Raw genomic sequence first — 16,212 nt, forward strand, 5'->3', positions numbered from 1 at the left:
TGGTGCGCACGGCTGATGGCGATACCGGCGTATTCTCGGAGCGACCTGTGAGAGCAGCGAAGTAAAAAGGGTGAGTGACCCCTTGGCGAGCGATAACTGGATGACAAGCGGGCTTCGTGTATGAGGGTCGATGCATCGGGAACGGTGTCGTAGTGCGAACGTGTGAGTAGTGTGAAGCTGTGTGTTGGGACCGATTGCATGGTAAGAAACAAACAGTAGAGAGAGCCACTGTTGAGCCAAGCTCCAGTAGAAAAAGTGAATAGTGAACCTATTAAATGTAGGATTACTTTGTATTAAGACAATAAAGTTGTTATAATTTAAATACTTAAAATATTATTTAATAAATAAGAATCTACTGAATTAATTGGGCCCTCTTTTGGAACTATTTTTACACTTGCAACAATAAAGTTGTCAAATATTACTGAGTCTCGGTTAATAACTCTGCATCGCAAAATTTTATTGCAAGGTTCACAGGTTCTCACTTCTCTTTCAAAATATTACCGAAGGTTTTTATTAGTTTCACTGACCGCAAAACCGCTGCAGATGCGTCACAGTTACGGAGACGTGTAACTCTCACTGAATTTTGGTACATTGCTGGCTTCTATGCAGTAGGAAAGGCATAACAAGAGTGCGCCCGGTTACAAGTTGTAAAAGTCTTTTTTATGTTTTTGGACAAAAAAAAGAAAACAATACAGATAAAAGAACTGAAACTTTTAATTTTATGATTACATGCTTCTAACAACTAGGTATAACTTTAAGTTAAGTGATATGTTTTAATAAAAATTTATTTTACTTCAATTGTGATAGATATTATTGAAATTGTTTAAAATCTCGACATTCCCGCAAAAAAAAATTTTTTTTGTGAAATGTATTTATTCTAACTTTATTATGAGGTAACTAATTAGAGCTTGTAGTGTTTCAATTCTGTTACCCATTTAGATTTCATTGTGACGTTCTGATAAAAGGTAAAAACTCTGACTTCCATAACTAATCATGAAAAAAAGCATTTTTTTTTTAATTTCATGAATTAAATTTTTTATTGTGATTTCTGTAAGGTGATCAGTTTATCGTGCAAATATCATTAATTGTGCTAAATATGTAATTATGCTCAGTTAGGATAAGGGAAGGATAACAATCCATATTAAGTTGCATCAATAATACCAAAAATATTGGTTTCTTAATACTTCGCTGTTTCTTCCAGCATATATTCTGAATTTAATTTTATGTTACCAGTTAAATAAATGTTATAGTTTTCACGTAACTATACACAAAAAAAAATTGGTAAGGCGCAACAAGTGTGCTCCACAGCGCGGTCCGAACTTGGAGCGTCTGACTAGCTGTGTGTGCGCTGTACTGCACTCGGTGATGCTACACACTGCCGCGTCAATTCTGCCCGCAGCACAGTTATATTGGCCGGCGCGCACTGTTTGATCCTCACCGCATTATTGGCTTTGCTCTTGTCCCGCCACATCCCGACCACGTCTCGGCCACATCTCGACCACATGTGCCAACGTGTACAGTGGACTAATTACATTTGCTAGCCGAGAGCGCAATGCCGCGCCTAAAGGTGCGCGTCCACTTGCGCGAAGCGAAGCTAAGCGAGGAGAGCAGAAGCGAAGCGCCGCGACAGGGTTGTCCACTCACTGCTGCAAAGCGAAGAGGCGCGAAGAAGCGCGAAGCGGCCAGCAGTACAGCAGGGATCTCGTTTCGCACTACTGCTTTGAGGAAAGTGAGGGACTATGGCACACGTTAAAGTAAAAGCCTAAGATTTTATTATATAACAACATATTTAAGCTGTAATTACAGTTGCGCACACTCCACTTTATTACTATTATTCTTGTATTTAAAACTTTTACGGATTTTACCGTTAGTACTCCAGTGGATGTACAGAATCTAAACTTACCACAAAGCTTCTTTTTACCCGCAACTATGGTAAAATGACGTATTTCGGGCAATACGACGCACTATAAAAAAATTGCGAGAATGCTTTTAAATTAAATTGAGGAAGCATTTCTTAGCATGATTAAATAATATGTAATGAACAAAAGTAATAATATATGACAGTAAAAACAATGTATTGTTATGAGTATTTAATAATATAAAAATTATGTAACTGTAGTAGGAAAATTTTCAGCCCTTGAATTAAATATATTTGTTTCATTGTTTACAAAATTATACTACAGGCCCATTGTGATTAAAAATAAAGGGTCAGTAATAACTCTTGCTCAAACGAAGCAAATATACATCAAAATAATAAATTTAAAAAAAAATTAATAATAAGAAATATTAAAGAATAAAACTAAATTCATAAAAATATAATTTATAGGCAAGGGCAAATGATGTCATAGCTATTACACACAAAATCATAAAAACATGAAATTAAACTAGAATTATTCTATGGCAGAGCGTTTTAAAATCTATTAGAAATTTAAAATACCTGCAGTATAATGATAGCTCACTGGTATGAAATCTTTATGTTATACTTCTTTAGGCACATAAAGAAAAAATTACGAGAGCCAATTAATACGATGTGTTTTCATTCGTATAAGCTGGCGGCGGAGTCGCCAGACGTCAAGATTCGAACTTCGCGCCTTACCTCTCAGCAAGAAAGACACTGACATTCATGTCGTCACCGTTTTGTTATCTTCTCGCTTGAATGGTTGCTAGGTAACCATTTCTCCTCCGCGCGCCTAGTTTGTTTAATTTTGCGAACTAGGAGAACAAGCACTTACCTAGGTTCATGTAGATGAGTTACTTGAAGGATGCTTGCTTGTCGGTGTTGAAGATGCAGCTGTGCATGGACAACATACCGATAAACAGCATACTGAATTCCAAAATAGCAAGAGGAGCGAGCACTCACCTAGAAACTTGTATATGAGGTACTTAAAATATGCTCAGGTTTCGATTTTTAGGATGAAGCTGTGCACTGACCCCATAGAGTCTCAACTCCAGCAGGGTGCTGAAAGCCAAGAGTGCAGGGGAGAGAGCACTCACCTAAAACAGGTACATGAGATATTTGATGGATGCTCGCTTGTCGGTGTCAAGGATTGACCCATGCCTGGACACCATGGAGATAAGTAAAGTGCTTAATGCCACGAGAACAAGGAGAGTGAGCACTCACCTAGGTTCAGGTAGATGAGTTACTTTATGTATGTTCGCTTGTCGGTGTCAAGGAAGTAGTAGCGCATGAACACTATACAGATAAGCATCGTATTGAATGCCAAGAGAACAAGGAGAGCGAGCAATCAACTAGATGCAGGTAGATGAGGTACTTGATGGATACTCGCTTATCAATGTAGAGGATGGTCTCGCACCTAGAAACCATGCAGATAAGCAGCATGCAGGTACATGAGGTACTAGATGGATACTTGCTTGTCAGTGTAGATGATGCAGCTGCATATGTACACCATGAATATGCTCAGCTGCAACAGCATGCGAATCCCACAAAAGTAAGTAATTGCAAGCACTCACATCTAGGCAGATAAGGTTATTGATGGAATCTTGTTTATCTGTGTCGAGGATGAAGCTGTTCATGGCCATCATGGAGATGATTTGCTACTGCAGTGTGCTGAATGCCAAGTGTGCAAGGGGAGTGAGCACTCACCTAATGGAATTTATATGAGGTACTGTTGGATGCTCGCTTGACGGTTTAGAGGATGCAGCTACACATGTACACCATTTATATGCTCTGCTGCAGCAGTGTGCTGAGTCCGATAAGATCAAGGGGAGCGAGCACTTACCTAGACGCAGGTAGATGAGGTACTTGATTGACGCTCGCTTGTCGGTGTCCAGGATGGAGCCACGCATGGATACCATGGAGATGCTCAGCTCCAGCAGCGTGCTGAATGCTAAGATGGCAGTGCAACAGATGAAGTGCTGCCACAGCTGGTGTGCGCACAGCAAGTCGTGGTCCAGCTGTGCTGTGCCCAGTAGTGTGCCCAACGTGCACAGCCTGTCAACAAACCACATTTTTCTGCTGTCTTAAGGCGAACCTTTTACTTTTTCTTTGATAAATATAATACATGAATTAATTCTTCTGTGTAAAATTCTTATTTTAAAATGTAATTCTTACTTTCGTACTGGAAGCATCACTATGTGACACTCTTAGTGTATGCTGTTGAGTGCTACTTGGCTGTGTGAAACAGCTGATTTGGCTTGTTTTGATTGCTATGTTTTTATGCAGGCGGTTCATAGTCGTGAATTGGCAAATGTAGTTTGTACTATGCTTGACGGGTTCAAGCCTCGCCATTGGGGTAATGTCATTGATACTGACTAATGAGGTATTCGTATTTGAGAATTATAACTATGAAGTTGCTGTAGCCGTAATGTGAGGTGAAATAATAGTATTGTGGACTATGTGGGTTTGCGGTGCTCCAAATGCGATAATGACATTGGTTTAGATGGTTTTTTGTGCATGCTTTAGTTTCGGGGTATTATCAAGAATTACGTTAAGAGTGAACATGTGGAGTTCATACTCGCTTGTGCAAGCCCATTTATTGGGAAGAGTAGAGTGGGCCGTTAAAATATCGCAGATCTTACTGTAATTTTTATTTATTTTAAATTTCTAGGAGCAACTACAGCGAAGGCAATGTCTTTTTTACAACCAAATAAACTTATGCCTTCAATTTTTTTTATCTTGGATGAACATGGCTAAGTGTGAGGTCTTTAACTACAGAGGTTATTGGCCGCCCAGACCTCATTTGTGTTCATTTTGTAACTTATCATACACTATTTATGAGCTTTCATTTTGTTTAAAAGACATAGGCATTTTAAACATTTTAAAGTCGAGAAAATAGTGGGAAATTTGCTGATGTAAGTAGTGCGGAAGCCCTGTTTGCCAGTGAGTTACTACAGAAGAGAAAAATAAGTATGGCATCAGTCCGAATTTTAAATGTTTTAAATATTTAAACTTTATTTATAACCTGTTGGAATTATAATGCTACAGTTATTAAAAACTAAAACGTTACAAAACTAAAAAAATATATATATTTGCAAAACTCCCCGCCCCCGGAGAAACCCCCGGAATGGCCACCACATAGGGAGCCCTAAGAAAAGAAACGGGCTCCACATTTGTAAGCCACCCTAGAAGGTTTTTTATACCACCCACCGTCTCTTTGGTAGCCTGACTTGTTGCAAGGGATTGAATTCCTTCAGACAAATGCCGCCATCTGCCTGAGGCCATCCGCCTTGAAGAAGCCGGGGCGCGAACCTAGGTCCTAAATGTCACAAGGCAGGCGCTCTTCCCCAGAGCCAGAGTGGTAGAGCGGATACTTGCAGTATTCTTAACACTGACATGATGTTATTCCACGAGTTTATTGTAGTTGCATGTGTCATTAACAAGTGCATTAACATCTAACCTCGGTAACGAAAAAATTTATGTGTTCTTATGTTGTTCGTTCAGCATGAATTATGTAATTTCATAACAATGAAATATAATTTGTATAACCATACTGGCAATGTTTTAGTTTATTTCCTGCAAACATACAGTCCCACTGTACAATAATTTATTATATAGAAATATAGACTAGTAAAAAATTATGTAAGAGCTTGCACTGTCGATGGTAAAGTTATTTTGAAATAAATGTTAGATATTAAAAGAGTGTGTTCAGTTAAAATATGTGTGTGCATACAAGCATGAAGCTAGTGTATAAACATTTTATTTATTTGGTATTAAAGCCACAGAAAAGTTAACTTTTTTAATCACTTTTGGCTTTCTTTTGTTTTACCGTGCTTAATATGCGCAGCTAATACTGGAAAGCTATTCAAACAACTGTTTGCAAATAACCATTTTCAAAATCTTAAATTAAGTACTAAATATATGATAGTGTTGGAGATGTCAAATTAAAATATACATTTTCATACTGACATCGCCGGAATTTCAAGTAATGATAGTACTGACCTTAAATCGATCAGTTTGTGAAGACTAAGAATTAAATGACACTAGTTTTGTGAGATTTACTTACTTATTTAGAAATATTCACATTATTTGAATACAACTATATTTTATTTCATACAATGAAACCGTCAGAAACTTAATTATATCATCGAGATTATTAAACATGAAATACTTTGAGAACACAACCACACAATTTGTTTAAAATATTTTTTGCATATGGCAGTGACATCGCTATTTAATTATTTGTAATTTTAATTCTAACATAAGTTTGAATACGGTGTTTTAAATATTTTGGTTGTGTAATATTTCTACGTGTAATAGTATAAAATATGTATTATGTTTTAACTGTCATTTAAAGGTTGTGTATGTTTATTTCCGTCCAAATAAATATTGTGTACAAAGTAAAATATCCTTCAACAAGAGATTTCACTTTTCTTATAATTTTGTTGTTTTAAGTTATTATGTTCGAACCTTTCCTTCAGTTTAGGAACTTAAGTAGATATAATAATTTCGCTATGAAATTAAATACTCCATACGTACTACACTTGATATTTTGAGATTATTACGAAATAATATGTAATTTTATTTTAAATACTTTTTTTTTGCAAACGTACGGGTTTCAAATACCAAATAAAACATTTTTTTTCTTTTTTAATGGTTCTTGCAATAGGGGAGATTGATTATATAGATATAGTTTAGGACATACACCATTGCTGATTACAATGTATGTCATAAGAAACCTCAATAACAGACAAGAACATCAAAACATATAAACAGACAGCACAGGAAATTACGTAGAAAGAATTGGTATTATTACAGCACAGACGGACAAAGTGGGCTAACACCGACGTGACAGTAGCAATTAAAACAGTAAATAAATATGAAAAATACTTTGGACAACTCACAGAATTGAATTTTCAGTACTTTTACAAAATATTCTATTGGAAACCAGTTGACAAGGAATTGTTTGCAATACTAAAAGAAATATATTTTGGTTATTTTTGCATATATGAAATACGGTTTATCACTGTATAACTGAGTATTTCTTACAAAATTTAACTAAACAATTTTATACTTTAATTGATGTGTTCATTAAGCATAGTTTGTTTTTTACCATGTAAAAGATAATCGATCGAATATTCAACAATTTGGCTTTCTTTTGTTTTACCGTGCTTAATATGCGCAGCTAATACTGGAAAGCTATTCAAACAACTGTTTGCAAATAACTTTAAATATTGGAGGTACTGGGGCAACACAAAGCATAAATGGTAACACTATTTTGTAGTGATACAGTTATTTTCATGTAAATGTACAAATTACCAAATACGTAAGTTTACATGAATATTTCTGTTCCATTTATAAAGAAAATTTACGGTGCACAACGGCAAACAGAATAACTCAACGATGAAACTTAACAGATAAAAATTGAAAAAAACAACGGCTATACAGAGACGCACAGGTGAACCCAGCGATGTGAATAAACATTGGCGAACAGCACAGACGAACACCGTAAGCAACAGTATTGCAAAAAAAAAAAAAAAAAACAACAGATATTTTGAAAACCACAACGATGATAGCGCAGACTAACACAGTACATGATTCCTAAGAAAACAGTTGGGACTTTTCGGGAAAGAGATCCATTCCCTTCTTAAGGCACAAACAGACTGAGGTTTGTCATGACATACAGTTTAATTAGTAATGGCGTATGTCCGAAACTACATCTAGATATAATTTACCTATTATTTAAAATGTTGTTTGTCAGTGGAAATTGTATTTAGTGAACTACACTGAATTTATTGATATTCACATATATACTGACTTTCTTTAAACAGATGTGTGTTTTGTTTGTTTTATGTGTATATTTGTTTACACTTCTGTTAACAAGGCACAGGTATTAGTGCAGAGAAGCTTACTCAAAAAATAAGTGTCGAGAGCGTAGTTAAAGAAAGGGGAGGGAAGTAGGGTTGCCAGATTTATTTAGACAAAGATTTTATTTTACAAAAATTAAAATGGCAGGAATTTCAAAAAGCACTTAAGGGATCATCAACTAGCCTAAAAATAAATTTTCAAGCATTATCATTAGCTTCTGCCCTCCCCTTCCACAAATACTGGCTACACCCATGGTAAATGTGTAAATAAAATCACATGTAGTTACACTTACTAGTACACGATATACTCAAAGACTTTAATTGAAATTTTGGTGACTGTAATTTTTGAAAAAAATAGTAGTAGTATTTATAATATTATATGTCAATAATTTTTCAAGACATGTGATGATAGCGTCCATGGAGTACTCTAGTCTGAAAATATGTATTTGTACTGTTATGCAATGATCTGAAGATGAGTAAAGATACACTATCGAAGTTTATGGACGGAGTCGTAAGACACTAGATTCATATTCCAGAGAACATAGGTTCAAATCCCGGCTGGCCATTGTCACATCGTCTTAAAATCTTAAAATTAACAGCGAAACACATAGGCACCAGAACAGACGAAAAGTTCTGTATCATCTTGCTTTAATATTTTCTTAACTACATAGGCTTCAGCCTGAGACGCACTTAAGAGTCTTTCCTACCTAGACCTCCCAAATAGTTACACTTAGTTTTAATTGAGGTTAGGGAAAAAATTCTGTTCAGTGTAGCTCACGACTCAGACGTGATAGCGCGGTGATTCGTGTGTTTGTGTATAGAGAACCAACTACACTGGGGAGTACAGATTGTACGTTCACCAAAAAAAATAACATTAAAGTTGATATTATGCCTTCGATATCTCATATCACAAGCCAGTGCGAAATAAAATTTTCTTCGAATATTAATTGAAATGAAGAATAAGCTACCATTTAGTGTCTATTTTAAATTAAAATTTTTAGTAGGTACGTATTCACTGCCTCGTTTTTATTGTTTTTATTCAAAACCATTACACTAAAAGCGACTCGTTGAAATAGACGTTTCACGCGAAACAAACGGCCGCGAGTCCCGATACAGCCCCACCGATTTTTTCTGCTGATTCCTGAAATAATTCTAGAAAATTGTAAGGATGCTTCCTTACTGTAGGTCATGGATAATTCCTTTCACATTGGCGCTCTACTGTGGCGTTGTGTTTGGCCGTCTGCATTGACCTCGCTATTAATCTGTTCACGGACAAGCAAGCATTTCAGAATAAGAAGAAATATAATATCGAAATTAGGCTATTCCTCTAGTAAACATACATAAAAATGATTTCAAGGCTTTCATAAATTAATATTCTGAAATGTTTTTACTTAACCAGCTCATTTGAGTATTTCTAAATTATTTCGTAGTCATTGACGCAGTTAAAATATAGGCCTAATTTCACAACTACTTTATCAACAAAACTTAAACAGCAAACGTGAATCATTCTCAAGTAAAGTATAACAAATATTCCGTATTCACAGTTCTCGGGTTGGAAATGTAGTGATTGTTTTTATCTATTCTTAATGGCAATTGTTTTTCTTTAGATCTATATGTTAAAATACTCTTCTAGTGGTTTTCTCAGCACATGCTGAAAACATAATGCTGGAATCACAATACCCTGTGACAGACCCGACACGACAAAAACAACACCACAGCCATTAATAAGTAAGGTCGTAGTGAAGTCAGCCCACGAAAATCGAACCCCAACAGCCCATCAGAAACATAATGTGGGTATTATTAATGATGTGGTAACGTAAACATATTTTTCTGTGAAATCATTCATGCTTAAGTTTATTTTATCATTCTTTTGATAGACATGACGTAAAATAAAATCAATTGAATTGCCACCTCAGTACTATAGATTTCTATACACCTGATGGTGACAATCTGTCATGACATTTTAAACATATGATATAAATCATGCAATATTTTACTTACTTAACCGTCGGTTGTCAGGTAATTGTGATAATCGGTCACTAGATTGCATTTCATTTCAACTAGTGACCTGGAGTTAACACATGAATTAGAATCACAAGACTTTGTATGCTGCTTATATTTCTACAAATTATTTCTAAGATAACATACTAATTTACTCATGTCGTTCGAGTATTAGGACTGTATGGTTGCATTTTAACCTATGGTAGTTTTTCCTTCGCCCCCAGGCGGAATTTTCCATTATGGTAGCTTTTCAGTATGACAGTCTTCCGTCGCCCCCCCCCCCCCCCCCCCCCCCCGTCAAAACAGGAGGAATAGTGCCATAATGGAAAACTACCATATTTATTTAAAGTTCGCGTTTATAAGTATACAGTGCTGCTTCCTATAACCCATTTTTCGAAACATTTGTTTCTACTAGTGCGTGATCTGTTGAGTTGATTTATAACGAACTACAGAAAATCACCGCCAGAAGTGCTATATGTATCCTTTTAAGTTAACCTAAGAAAAAGCTAGGGGGTTAACAGCACTACCTAGCGACGTATTCTATACGCTACTTCGAGAACAAAGCAGTTGTACTCATTCTATGGAGTGTATAAATAAATAGGGCAGAATTCCGTCTCGTTAAGGCAGTTTTCCGTAATGGTACTTTTCCGCCTTTTTCGAAGAGGCCAGGCGGAATTTCCCATTGTGGTAGTTTTCCATTATGGTAGTTTTCCATTATGGCAATCTTCCGTCGCCCCAATTTATTTACACTCTGAAACCGTTCTGACGTCAATAAGCCCCCACCCTCTCCCCTTTGACCCTAGTACTTTCACGACTGTCGCCAACTCCCTCCCTTGACTAACAGCATATCGACTGCCTTTCTCCTGCGCCTGATGTTGAACGCCTATTTAACTTGTTTTTATCTATCACGAACATTGTAAATAAACAATAAACACACACATACACACATATAGAAAGTTACATAACAATTAGTATAAGATCCACTGCCTATTTCCAGTTACAAACATTTTTTATTATATTTGACAACATACTTATTGAAATATGAAAATGATATCTGTTGCCACACTGTCACTTCAAGAGCATTCGAAGCACATACTGCAGTTACAAAGAAGTATTTAGAACAAGCACTGGAGCAATGATTAACAAAGATCAAGTTGCTCTTGGAACGAGTACCTATATTGTGACGGGAATTTAAGAAGTGAAAAATTGTAGCTAGGTACGATGAGGAGTTTGAATCGATGACTTTTTTGAAGAGAAGTACGCTGTATAATTATTGTCTTTCGTCTAATTTTAGCCATGAAAACTGATCACAATAAGGATAAACAACGTCTCGTGTCTTTAAACTAAAAGAAAAAGCCCTTATTTGGAAATTTCTGCAGTCTGTTTGCTTCTTCATGGGTAAGATCATTTATAAACTATGTCACAATAATAAAAACATGGCTAAATGAGTGCCTGAGCAATATATACATTTTTAATATAAATAGGAAGTGAATATATTTGAAACTTTTTGAAACTTTTTGCTTATATTTGAAACATGCTTTGGCAAGTTCAAGGCGTTATTACGGGTGGGATCCAAATTTTTAACAATGCGCTTGTATTTTATTTCTTCATTATCTACAGTAAGTTTCAGGAATTCAATGGGCAAGAAATTCAATGATGATTTTCCACCCCTAAACACATTAGCTGGTTATTTGTAACAGTTAATTTGAAGCAATTACTCAATCAAATAATGTAATATTATATGTTATATGAATATTATAGTATTCATAATGCAATAAGTTTTACAACAAAGTTTTAAAAAAATTCCCATCAATAAAATTTTAACGGTCTCCCATCCATTCAATTGGTTCTAGATATTACGCACTTTACCAATCTGCTGCAGAAACACAAAATTTATAGAGCAGAAACTTTGGGGTTACAAGGCTGTATAACTAATTTTCTCAAGTAGGTATATTTTTTTAGTTAAGATTATTTCTCTTTACGTCCATTAAAGTTTCAAAATGTATTCCAGGAAAATTTCGCTATCATATGAGTTTCATTTGGCACATTGATAGGCTACGCTTGGTACGTCTAACGATGTTCATGGAAGCGAATATATACGAGTTCATAGCGCCAGACGCGGGTCCGCCATATATAAGAAATCACCAAAATAGTGAGCTCTACGCATGGGCAATGGACATGACACCAAAAACCATTACCTAAAATTCAGGGACGGGCCGTGACCTAGATAAGAGTTTAAGAGTGGTAATTTGCACTTGGAATGTTCGTTTACAGCTAAAGCGTGTTCAATACCTAAACTCTTATTTTGTGCCATGGAATACCTGCCTCAGACCTCCCACGAACTCATCTCTCCTCCTTAAAACATGTATCATTTACAATTTACATCACTACACATATCTAGGTAGTTATTAACTTTTATTTAACCAAACAATGCTTGAAAAAATTTCCAGAGTATTAATTATGACATGTTCATAAAACTTAATTTCCACGAAATCATTACAGTTGTTCTGAATGGTGGATGAAAAATGCAAGTCAAGTTATTTATATAACTTATCTGAAACGAAAGTCCTTGAGTAAAGTTACATTCAGAATCACGAACTCGAAAATAGTCGCGAGTCGATGTATATGCGACGCTCCGTGAAATTCGAAGTTCAACAATGCTCGACTACGATTCGGAGCTGACCTCATCGCGCGTGTCACATCTGTGGCGAAAGAAGCCACTATCCACGTGCCGCGTTGTGCAGCCAAAAACATCGATTTTCTATGCGGCGCTGCGGTGGAGCCCCCTCCGAGACTCACCCCTCAACGTCATGCCCCTCCTCTACACTTCACACCCCCGCCATTTTCGTCACACCTCTCCCCTTCCAGGCCGCGCGCTAAAAGCCATCATCACATCAAGGGATAAATATAAGTAGCGCTGCGGCGTTCACTGACCTGTGACAAAACAGACGCATTCGCATTGCTACAGACGCCCCCACATACAGCCCAGTAGAGGCACTACAACGCGTGACGAACTCAGAAAACTTACAAGATTTATATTTCAGAATCGCTCAAAAATTTTATGAAACATGTGAAACACATCAAAACCCACTGGTTTCATCTCTCGGATATTATGACCCCGACGAGATACAGCAATTCAAACACCCGAAAATGGTGCTTACGCGCCGACCACTGTAGTGCCCTGCGATTGGCTGGGCGCTGCAGCCAATCACAGCGGACCTGTTTTTTTTCCTAACCTAAATTATAAACTAAGTGTGTTTGGGAGGGGTCTGGGTTAGGGAAAGACTCTAAGTGCGTCTCAGGTCGAAGCCTATACGCTCTAATCATGCAGGGTTTTAGCCATGCGGGAGAGGGAGCATGCATCGTGTGCTAGGAGGGGGATTGGCCAGCCATGGCAGCGATTGGCGCCATGACTAACTCCCCTCACTGACTATTATAGACTATAAACTATATAAGTTGGGGCCAGGTAAAACCTGCATAGACACAGGGAAAACCCTGGGCACTTACATGCGGGATGCAAAAATTCATGCATTATTGGCAAGCAGGTTGAATACGGGAAACAGAAGGATGGTTCCGGATGAAGAGTTGGACAGAGTAGAAAAGAGTCTACCATGCGGGGGGTTGGGGGCTTGCACATTGCTGTGCGCATTGGTGTTGGATGGCACTGGTTGTTTCGGGGGTGACTTAAGTCGTTTCCCGCCAGGCTGCCAGCCAGCCAGGTTAAAAGAAAGAACCTAATTTAATTATATGATCGCAGCTCCCAGGTTGCCCCAGCGCCGCGGCCATGTATGCCCGACACAGTGTGCTGCCAGCCTGGGCATGTCAATCGTTGGCTAGTCCAATGTTGCTTATTTGCACCGCAGGACGTGGTCAGGCACATGGTCAGAATCCTATTAATAATTACTTAATATTACAACTTAATAATAAAATGCTAAATACTAAATCTGAAGCTGCCAGAAATACAAGTGTCGATCTGCGCGGAATTTTCTCGCCAGTCCGCAACCGCAGTGTTGGGGTCTGGCCTCGGCTGCGCAGGTGCGCTGTGATTGGCCGGAGCTGCCAGCCAATCGCAAGCCACTATGGTGGTCGGTGCGCCAGGATGGATTTCGGGCGTTTGTATTTTTGTGTTACGTCGGGATCGTAATTTCCGAGTGAGGAAACATGCGGATTTAAGTTGTTTTCGCATTTATCGTAGAAAGTTTGCGTTGTACGAATGTAAAAGTCTTGCAAAGTTTCCGACTCGGTTTCCCGATGCAAGGCTTCTACAGGACAGTAGCGAGGGGCATCAGTAGCGATTCTAATACACCTGTTCTGAATTCGCTGTAATTTTAGTAAGTGTGTAGGGGCAGCTGTTGCCCAGACAGGAGCTGCATATGTGATTATTGGGCGAATTAGAGCTTTGTACAGCAGTAGGCCGGTTTTAACCTTGCTGCCTCATCGTCTGCTCATTACTGGGTATAGTGCACTAATTCTAGCCTGTGCTTGCGCTCGCTTAGTGTCAATGTGATTGCGCCAGAGTAGTTTCCTATCCATGTGTACGCCTAGATACTTCACTACATCCTTGTGCGGCATTTGTTCGTCAAACAAACGTATTTGCGGCCTGTGTTCTGCAGGCGGGATATTTTTGCGAGTAAACACAATGGCCCCTGACTTGGTTGTGTTTACTTTTATACGCCAAGTCGTGCACCATCGTTCGAACTCAGTGAGCGCGACTTGCAGTCTATTTGTGGCTAGCCGGAGGTTGTGGGACCTGTTATACAGCACTGTGTCATCCTGCATAGCAGCCCAGCTATACTAGGGGGTGACCAGGGCGTGGCATGTCACTGACATATAAATTAAAGAGTACAGGGCCTAATATGCTTCCCTGTGGAACACCTGCTCTTATTTGTTTTATGTCGGATAGAGCTCCTTCAGTAAATACTTTAAAGGTTCTGTCTGCTAAGTATGACGCGACTAGCTTGATATAGCAGTCCGGGAATCCCGTTTGGTAGAGTTTGTAGATTAGCCCCGCATGAAATACTCCGTCGAAGGCTTTCTCTACATCTATAAACGTAGCAACTACGTAATCTTGTACGTTAAATGTGCTTGTGATTTCCTCAGCCAGTCGCACTAGCTGATGCACTGTCGAGTGTGTACTGCGAAAGCCGAACTGTTCATTCGGCAGTATGTTAATCTCGTGAATGTGTACATTAAGTCTGTGTAGTATAATACTCTCCATGACTTTAGACACAGTGCTTAGCAGACTGATAGGTCTGTAATTCTGTGGCAGTGTTTTGTTTTTGCCTGGCTTGTGGAAGAATATAACTCTAGCCTCTTTCCATTGCGAGGGGAAAATATTTAACCTAAACATTGCATTTATGCACTCGGCTAGATATTCTAGTGTTTCGTTCGGGAGTTGTTTGAGAACAACAGCCTGTATGCCGTCATTCCCGGGAGCTTTTCGCGGCTTCATTTTTTTGATAGCACGCTTTATTTCTTGTACCTGTGTTAGCAGAGGCGCAGAGAGTGTAGGTAGTCGCAGTTTAACGCGGAGTTCGCGGTAAATTTGCACTGTGAATAGCCTATCGCAGGGCTGCATGTTGGGCTGGAATGCTGTTTCCAGTGTGTCGGCGAAAGCTTGTGCCTTGTCACGGGGCTGGAAAACTACGCCATTGTTTGTTTCAAGGGGCGGGATTTTGTCTGATTTGTTTCAAATGCGCTTCGTCATTGTCCATGCGCTTCCGTCCTGGATGATAAGTCTTGCCATTTTAGTTTCCCACTGGCTGCTTCGCCAGAGTGAGATTTCGTCGGAAATGACTGTTTGTATTTCATTTATTCGGCGTTTCGTCTGCTGTGTGCGACGCCGTGTGTATTCGCGCCGCAGTCGATTTTTTTGTGAAATCAAGCTGCGGATGTATTCTGGCAGCTCGTCGTGTGCTAACCTAACCTCCTTTTCCAGAATGCACTGGCTAATACCATCTTGGATTTTCTCTGTTAATTCTAAAATCGCGGAATTTAAGTTATCGCCGTTTTCAATGTTTATTTCGGCCGCGTCAGGGAGATTTATTGTTAAATAGTTTTTAAATCGCTGCCAGTCCGCATTTCTGTAGTCCCTGATTTTTCGTGGCTGGTTGGAGTCTATGTTGGCGTCATCGAAGATCAAATGGACTGGGAAATGATCCGATGACATATCGTGTACAACCTCGAGTTCGAATCCCGTGTTGACACGTTTGTTCAAGGCGATATCTAAAATATCAGGCATGTCGTTCAGTCTACCAGAGTCATGTGTGGGCTCTGAGGGAGCATGTACATGGTAGTTTTTGTTAAGTTGGTGAGTGTAGAGTAGTCAGCCGTTCGCTGTAGTGCGCCTGCAGTTCCACTCTATGTGTTTGGCATTTATGTCGCCTACAGCGAGGAAGCTCGGGGCCGCCCCATACAGAGCGTCCAGATCCGCCTCGCCGAGGGACC

At 38.6% G+C, this 16,212-nt stretch overlaps 1 protein-coding gene across 3 annotated transcripts in view; it reads right to left on the reverse strand.

Annotated features, from left to right (window-relative positions):
• Positions 1–16,212, reverse strand: part of LOC134529611 (diacylglycerol lipase-alpha) — a 150,737-nt gene that overhangs the window by 96,347 nt on the left and 38,178 nt on the right. For all 3 annotated transcript variants that reach the window (XM_063363898.1, XM_063363896.1, XM_063363897.1), the window contains exon 2: positions 3,741–3,952. In XM_063363898.1, the coding sequence (XP_063219968.1) occupies positions 3,741–3,952 (212 nt within the window). The remainder of the gene's footprint in view (positions 1–3,740; positions 3,953–16,212) is intronic.

The sequence above is a fragment of the Bacillus rossius genome, chromosome 2 (assembly GCF_032445375.1).
Source record: "Bacillus rossius redtenbacheri isolate Brsri chromosome 2, Brsri_v3, whole genome shotgun sequence".
NCBI lineage: Eukaryota > Metazoa > Arthropoda > Insecta > Phasmatodea > Bacillidae > Bacillus > Bacillus rossius.